Source organism: Protomyctophum parallelum (assembly GCF_964188405.1).
Source record: "Protomyctophum parallelum genome assembly, chromosome: 2".
NCBI lineage: Eukaryota > Metazoa > Chordata > Actinopteri > Myctophiformes > Myctophidae > Protomyctophum > Protomyctophum parallelum.
The window spans coordinates 50536524-50545796 of NC_139699.1; the positions used below are offsets into that span (position 1 = coordinate 50536524).

Here is a 9273-nt window from a genome sequence, read left to right on the forward strand (position 1 = left end):
TGTGCTTATGTATTGAAACACCAACTGAAATGATACGTAATGATGATTTTTTTTTTACATGGTTTTCATGTTATAATATTGAAAATAAAGGTTGAAATGACGGATTTGAGAAATTGGATATTTCATAATAGTGTGATATTGGAACAAAACAATATTAAAATATTTGTATTACTTAACTTGATTACTGAAAGCCATTATAAGATAACTGAGGACTTTATATTATTGTTGAAATTATCAAATTCAATTAAAAGGGATTTTAGTGTGTCTGACGGAGTTGACATGAATCAGGTATTAAGTGCATAAATGTCCCATTTTAGAAAGAAATGTTATGCGTAGGGCTGTCGCATTTATCGCATATCGCGCTATTACAAGTTGAAACCGCAAGGGGGCAGAAAAACCGCACAGGCGCAATAAACCGCAGGATCCCTGACAGTGGGCCGATGGACGCCCTGCAGCGGCCATCGCAGACGCAGCGAACGCGGAGCCAACAATGCCAGTGGCACATCCAGCCAAAAAAAAGGACTCTTGGTTAGAGACCTCTGCTGAGATCAATGAGCGATGCTCCTGCGCTGATTGTGCCCAAGAGAGTTCGAGCAGAAACCAAACTCACTCGCTATCTACAGAAGGAATTATTTACCAATGATGATCCTCGTCTGGTGGCGTGAAAACCAGGCTAGATTCCTTCAACTTTCTAAAATCGCATGCAACATGTGTAGGGCTGTAGGCTATTTGTGCTATAAGTGCACCACCTGAGAGTTTTCCGTGAAGCGGGGAATATCGTTACTGTTCTGTTTGCTGCTTGTTATTAGGCTGATATAGTTGCTCCGTGAGTTTGGAAGTAAAGAAGAGTTGTGTTAAGCTATGTCATTCATGGTCTGCTGATTCACAAGCTCTTTAGCCTACTTCCAAACTCACGGAGCAACTATCATAATAACAAGCAGCAAACAGAACAATTATCAATTTGCGTTCCTCTCTGAAGCCGTTGCGGGTTATATAGGCAGTTGATGGTGTGTTCCATTTTCATTACTGCTTTCGGTTTTACACCATTCATTTAATATATTAAATTAATGAAGATCAGGACCAATTGAAGATTAATTTTAAATAAATATTGTCGTCTCTGCCATTTATAAAGCAACATAGTAAAGTAAAGCTTAGTGTAACTTTCGTTTATTAATAATGTATTTTTTCATTCAGTTTAAACTTTAAAGGGGGCATGAGAACTATATCGCACAGTATCGCATAAAGCGCTTCTGAGCCACTTGATCGCACCGCAGTTTAAATTATGTAACCGCGACAGCCCTAGTTATGCGAAAAACCTGTTCCTTCTCAAGATTGGTAGTTGAGACCTGTGTCTACAAATACATCTATTTGATTTGAATGTATCTTAAAAAAAAAGAAAAATCTAGTTTGAAAAATGTTTTGTCCCTTATCTCAAGAATGGGTGATATGTATAACTAGCACTCAATGATGACGTAATAGAAATGTGGATTAAAGGACCCAATGCCAGAGTGTAATTGGTTTTCGATGGTGACGTAATGACGATATGTTTTAGTGTTGGAAGGATTAACGGTAATGCTCCTATGTATACTGTACATGTACAGTATGTAATCTGGCACCACTGCCGTATCAGGCACAAGTAGTCATTACTGAGATTTGACAATTTGTAGCGGACGAAAGTACTTGCGCTCTCTGCTTGCGCACTCTAGGCCATTTATGGCCTACTATTGTGCAACAAGCAAGTATGCACTCGACAGAGTGCAGTTCTAGTTTTAATATTGTTTTTACAGTCTATTAAATCTATTACAGCCTGAACCATTTCTTTTTGTTCTTTTTTATTTGAGTAGATGTGGCCTAGACCGGATCACTGCAGGTCTGTTTGAATTGAAAACCAGGCTTTGTATGGAAAGCCTGGTTAGAATAAACAGAACATTAAATAGATCTGGCTTATCAGGGATGCATAAATGGGTATGCTGAAGTTACACAAATTTAGTGAAGTTGCACATAAAGCGACATCTTAACACACGTAAACGTAAATTTGTAGAAAATAAAAACAAGTCATCAGTACGTGATGACTTAAATGGTACTGATGACCAGAGGTGGGGACTTGGACTCGAGACTCGAGACTCGACTTGGACTCGAGTCCCGATTTTGATGACTTTAGACTTGCTTGATCAAATCAAAAATAGACTTGGACTTGCTTGGGACTTGAATGCCAAAGACTTGAGACTTGACTTGACTTGAACGCCAAGGACTTGAGACTTGACTTGACTTGAGCCCTCTTGACTTGAACATTTTCAAGTCATTTAATACCTTACAGTATCTGATTATCTTTTTTATGACATGTAAAATAGTTTGTTATTTGTATATAAAGGGATGCCGCGGATCGGATATCGGGTCAATATCAGCCAAAAAACGTGATCGGGATCGGATCGGACTACAGCGAAAATGACCGATCCATTCCAAGCACTGCAAGCACTCCACTCCAGTCCATTCTAGTACTCCACTCCAGGACTTTATTCCTCCAGCAGTGTGCGCTACAGAGGCATTGGCAGCCCCAGTCACACTTCACAGTGGCAGTCTTGCACAGTGCAGGCTGCTAGGCTAGCCACTAGCCATTACTGCGCGCTGCTACTCAGTGTGGAGAAAGCCGCATTGACAGCCGCTCCCGCATGGGAGTATTATATATTATAAAACAAAAAAGACCCAACAGCCGAGTGCAAAAATGGATTTGCCACCGTGGCAACAACAGCAGCAAAGTTTCAGCCTTAGCTCCATGCAAGCTAATCTTTAGCATTGATTAGCGTCAACGTCTTAGACGAGAGAGACGGAACAGCGCAACAAGCTGACAGCTGAGCATGACGACATGCTCATGTTCTTAAAATGATATATCCCCACAGTCCCCAACAGTTGGTTGACAAATATGACCGCTGTCAATACTTATGTGACAGACCATGCTATGATGCTAATAACTGCTTAAGTGCTAACCAATGCTTAAATAAACAGACGTCACTATTTCCATTGTCATGGACAGACAGTGTGCTGTGTAGCTGTAGGACAGTATGCACGGTTTGGGGATCAGGGGTCCCCACTCCCAGCCAAATGATAGGTTCCATTTGTACACTCTAAATTGACATTGATTTTACAATATAAACAAATACAAAATAATAATTTGGGGTCACAGAGATACAAATTGCTGGGTCCTTAAAATGTTGTGCATAATGTGCATAATAATAATAAATAGTATGGATAAAAAAAGGCATAAAATACAATAAAATAAATTTGTCACTAGAACACTTCCACATTTGAAGTATAGGCTCAAGTTGTTAAAAATAAATGGGTCAGTTATTCTCAACCTATACTCATGTGGAACTTGTTTGTTGACTATTATTCTGGGGAGGTGTTGTTCTCTGTTTTGAGTAATAATATTATCACTTGATCAATCCTGATTCAACATTCCAGACTATAAAATCTGTAATAAAAGGTAAAGATAAAAAAAAAGTCTGACAGATTTGGGAAAGCATAGAGCGACTTAAATATGTGCTGGATCGGATTGGATCGATATCGGATCGGTATCAGTTATCGGATCGGTTTTGATGATTTTAGATCGGTATCGGATCGGGAGTGGAAAAAGTGGATCGAGGCATTATGTAACATTCCTCTTCTACCCTGGATTTGAACACCTTTTCAGTGCAAGTAATGACATTTTACCATTGTATAATAATAATAGCCTGCTTGCTCAGGGGAAACATTTAATTTGTGTCAGATCCTGTGTCTCGGTGAGACATGACCTATGACATGATCTAAATGGCTCAATAGATGCTCATGATTTATGTAAATCTTTACATATCATTAATTAGTATTATGTCTTGGTGGGACTTGTTTGGGACTCGAAACAAAAGGTAAGGACTTGGTTGGGACTTGAAACAAAATGCTTAGGACTTGTTTGGGACTCGAAACAAAAGGTAAGGACTTGGTTGGGACTTGAAACAAAATGCTTAGGACTTGGTTGGGACTCGAAACTAAAAGTTAAGGACTTGGACTTGCTTGGGACTTGAATGCCAAAGACTTGAGACTTGACTTGACTTGAGAGCAAAGACTTGAGACTCGACTTGGACTTGCAACATAGGGACTTCCTCCCACCTCTGCTGATGACTGTAAATAATGGTCACTTTAGTTAGAAACAAACAAACAAATCTGCAATTGGCACTTCAATTACGGTAACTGAGATGTCACTGAAGGGTGCTTTCCCCTAATAATGTGGAAGATTACATGCGCTTATCAAAGGAAAACTCTCGTGTCTCTCTCTGCTATTGACAATAATCGATTTGTGATCTTAGTATTTCTTTGCTGTTTTCTACTCTTTCCTTTAAAGGACCATACTAGCGTTTCAAGTCTGTTGTTCATTGTACCACTCCGAAATAAAATGAGTCAAACAGACTTCCTCACAAAATGCAATTATGCTCTGCAAAGTGCTCATAGGTAATGTTCAATATAAGTATAACGGGAGTCATAGTCAATGGGCTAAACGTCCTTTTAATGATATGAATTGTCGTTACAAATTCAGAATCCATTTATCTGTCTGTCTGTCTGTCTGTCTGTCTGTCTGTCTGTCTGTCTGTCTGTCTGTCTGTCTGTCTGTCTGTCTGTCTGTCTGTCTGTCTGTCTGTCTAGGGACATATAAGTCAGAAGAAAACCAGCTCTTGTTGAAGGTGTACCAGGTGAAGGGACCGACAGAGCACTACTACAGCCGGTTTAAAAATGACAACTGGGCTATGGACGGATATGTAAGTCACAATTATTTATTCTTGTTCAATAGTCATAATGTGCTGACTCATGTAGAAGCACGTTGAAATTCCAACTACATTAAATAGGAATTCTGGACTATAGCTGTTTTCTTACCATTAAATGGTAAATGGTGCATTTATATAGTGCCTTTATCAAAGGCGCTTTACAGAGATTGTGCATTACATTCACCCATTCACACACACATCCACACCGGTGCCGGAGGAAACCATGCAAAGCACCAACCTGCACATCAGGAGCAATTAGGGGTTCAGAGTCTTGCTCAAGGACACTTCGAAATTAACTCTGGGGGAACTGGCAACCTTTTGGTTACCATCCGGTCACTCTACCCCTGAGCCACTGCCGCCCCACATAACGACAAAATATCCATTGATCACCGGAAGAAGCGAAAAAGAAAGAGAAGAAAAAACAATCCATGCCGAGTGCTCCATACTGATTCACCCACCGTTCTTCTTTTTTGTTTTGTTTACATCTGTTTACATCATAAATGTCACTCTGTGGCTTCTGCCTGGAGCAGGATGACGTTTGACCCCGCCTACCTTCTTAAAGTCATAGCACCCAAAGAGCGTCGCAGCCAGGACCCCATTCATTTTTCCCATAGACGTTTCAAAAAGTATTAATTGTAAAACCTCGGACAAAGCCAACAGCCAAGTTGACAAATCATGACAATAAATAAATTATTTTGGGCGGAACAGATAATTAGAAAGACAAAAAAGGGCAGGGTACAACACTTTTTTGTTATTTTTCTTCTTTCTAATTATTTGTTCGACCCATAAATATGTGTTTATTGTCATGATTTGTCAACTCGGCTGTTGGCTTTGTTCGAGGCTATTTTTTTTCCCACGATTTTGTAACCCAGTTTTTCTTTTCACCCAGTGCCAATTATCTAATGTAATCCTGGGCGCTACACTTCCTCTGCCAACCTGGGGGGGCAGCGGACTGACCTCATGCCTCCTTCTATGCATGAGGAGTCCAAGCTGCTTCTTTTCACCTGACAGAGGGGAATTTCCCCGGCCGGACGTAGCGCGTGGAAGGGACACGTTATTCCGACCAGTTCCTTTCCCCTCCATTGGCGATAAACGGAGAAATGACGTCAGAATTCCGCTAAATATGACGTAAATTAAACGACAAAACATTAGACGCCATTGACATTGAAGGGAAAATGTATGTCATATGTAAACGAGCAAATCAGCTAACCAATCACAGGCGAGAAATGACAGAGTTACCATGTGGGGGTCCCTGGGGGTCCCCGGAACATCCAGACCACCAGAAACGTTCCCAGGTGGCTGGCCCGGTTCCGGGGAGCCGCCCCGCATCCGAAACGGTCGAGAAATGACAGAGTTACCAACCAAGCTATGTTCGTGCTTGGACAGACCGACAGACAGACAGACCCAGGGACACACATAGCTGTGTAATGGAGTGGTTGCAAGGGAGGAATGCAAACAAAAATATGTCTTTTACAATTGTATTTTGTCTACTACAACAGACACGTTATGCAAAAATAGCAAAGCTTTTTTCAGCACAGCAATGCCGCAATGAATGCTTCAGCTTGCCTTGAATAAAAGTGGAATTATGGCATTGTTCAATAAGCCGATGCGGGCTTAGAGCCAAGAAGCACCGTCCAGTAGCTTATAGAGTGCATGGGTTCACTTCATACTGTCAACTATTGACCGATATTGCTGAAGCAGCATTGGCCAACTGCCACAAAATAATAATAATAATACTATCCCTCCCAATGTAGCAGTTAGTGTAATTAGGCTACAAATTAACATCCACTGCTGCTGTGTGGGGTGAACTTTTGAGTCATGCGGTACCGAGCTACAACAGCTTTCCAAATATTAACTTGTATCAGTACTATTTCACAATATCCGCCTTGAGGCCTTGAATGCCTTGGTATACGTATACAGCATCAAGGCTACTTTCATGTAAAACAACAGTCTTTGTAAAATAACTCACAGCATACTCACATATACAGTACATTGAAACTATTACAACTGTTGTTGACATGTGTCCACTACAGTATATTGTATTATATATTAATACTGGGGTTAGGATTGGACTGAGATCCCACATTGGAACCACCCCATTCCCATGTGGGCCCCAAGAGCCTGATGATGATGACGATTTTAAATCTTTATCCAAGTTAGGTTTGCACTTTGCAGAGGACCAATGATCTGTTTATGCAGGGCCCTGCTTCACACTCAGCATATACACCTGCCCAGTAGTACTAACGTCATGAGGAAGCAGCTCCACTGAAGCTGTTGAGGAGCTGTCTTGCTCACAGGCTTTTCAACAGTGGGTTTTGAGGAATTGCGTGCCCAGATTTTTCATGCCAGTCCAGGGGATCAAACCATTAACCTCCGGGATGCACACGCAGATTAGACACCACGAACGGACCGACATGCGGAAACAACGGTCGGACATACATGCGGTCGGACATGTGCTCGTGCTGCTCCGTGCTTGCGGTTATAGGGTCACGTTAGGGTTTGAGGTATAGGTTGTCGGTCTAATGACAGTCGGACCAATAGTATGTCTAAACTAAAGCCTGTACCCTAACCTTCCAGTCACAATCACATTTGTCTCACCTTCAAAGTACACCTGCCCCCTCAACTGTAAAAAATAAATAAATTATCGTCTTGTTTGATGCATATGAAAATCCATCTGTTGTACAATTCTGTTATTGCCCTATTTTAAGGAATGGCTTTGTCTTCCAGGTAACAGCAGAAGACCAAAAGACCTTCGTCTACCAGGGCCACATCCATAGTAAAGACTTTGGCAAGTTTCATCTAACGAGGCAAGGTAGGTCTGACTATCACACGAAAACAAACTTGACAAACAACATTAAAGGTAGGCTAAGTGAGGCGCTAGCCCCTCCTATATGCACAGCTGTGTGTGTGTGTGTGTGTGTGTGTGTGTGTGTGTGTGTGTGTGTGTGTGTGTGTGTGTGTGTGTGTGTGTGTGTGTGTGTGTCTGTAGCACGGAATGTGATGATTTGGTCGGCTGATGATGTATGACCATGAGAGTGCCACTCACTTCACATGAGTGTGATTTTTTCGGTTAAAACAAAAGGTTTTTGGTTAAAGCACTATTATGGTGATAGTAACCATTGGTTAAAGCACTATTATGGTGATAGTAACCATTGGTTAAAGCACTATTATGGTGATAGTAACCATTGGTTAAAGCACTATTATGGTGATAGTAACCATTGGTTAAAGCACTATTATGGTGATAGTAACCTTTGCAATAGTATTTACCTTGTTCAGTAGCAGAAGTCTCTGTGTCTCTCCAGCTCTGTAATAAACAGAAAATAACCCGGCGAAAAACAAACATACAAACATATATATATATATACAAACATATATATATATATATAATGGTAAATGGTGCATTTATATAGCACCTTTATCCAAGGCGCTTTACATAGATTGTGCATCAATTCACCCATTCACACACACACTCATACACCAATGGCAGCGGAAACCAGGGGTTCAGTGTCTTGCTCAAGGACACTTCGACACTAACTCTGGGGGATCCCGGGTTCAAAAAAAGAACATTGCATGTCAAATAATGTAGTCCCCGATTATAATACGCTGAGTGCTTAATTTCAAACTTTGCCTGCTGTATAAAATGCTTGTTTAACACCTGGATCTCCACACTTCTTTTCTCAATACTCTCTGATGCGCCAATTTGTCTTTGAGATTTTGCCATTTCTGGCAACAGAGTGGCCAGAAGTGTGTGTTATGTCTCTCCATGAATTAATTACCATCTGGTTGTGTTTGTATATAGTCTCTCAGAGAGAGATTATAGAGGTATATTTGTACCTCCTAACCTCCTCGCTCAGACAACATTTATTCCAAACAGCCTGTACGGTATGTTGCCAGCATGCAGTTTCAGGGATAAACCAATGAATCACAAGCAGCTTGATTTTCTGATCATCACACACAATGTTCATGCATTGTTGTCTTGTTGATGTTCAACTAGTTAGAAAATCTTGAACTGACAAAACAATTTGCAGCAAAGGCAATACGTTTTTTGACACCACAATTGCGTAATATTATTCTTTGTCCTCTCGCTGAACTTTGTTCCCGTAAGGAGTGTAATGCAGCATTGAGTCATGACAAAATGTTTTAGCTTTACTGCAAGTCGATAAAAAACTGTGTGCAACTAGTGCCAACAAACACACTAGACCACTACATAAATCCACAGTAAATGTTCCACCTTGTTAGAGCAGTTACTTATGAGGGGAGGTTCTTTCACGTGGCACTGATCTTAGGGAAGAATTCTATGGAAAGCCGATCCATAATTTGTCTCCGTTTACCTCCCCTGCCATATTATTATGCTAATTCTCCTTAACCCATCAAGTGTCCCCGTAGCTTTTAACCACTTTAACCATCTATATCTATGAATATGCCAAGTCTCTGTGTGTACGTATGTATGTGTACGTCTGTAATCTACATAACTCGAAAACAC

At 40.8% G+C, this 9273-nt stretch overlaps 1 protein-coding gene across 1 annotated transcript in view; it reads left to right on the top strand.

The window, feature by feature from the left end:
- The window catches only part of LOC310878179 (CUB and sushi domain-containing protein 1-like), a 740702-nt gene that overhangs the window by 716000 nt on the left and 15429 nt on the right, over positions 1 to 9273 (top strand). The window contains exons 71-72 of the mRNA XM_083792333.1: positions 4672 to 4784; positions 7518 to 7602. Of these exons, the coding sequence (XP_083648459.1) occupies positions 4672 to 4784; positions 7518 to 7602 (198 nt within the window). The remainder of the gene's footprint in view (positions 1 to 4671; positions 4785 to 7517; positions 7603 to 9273) is intronic.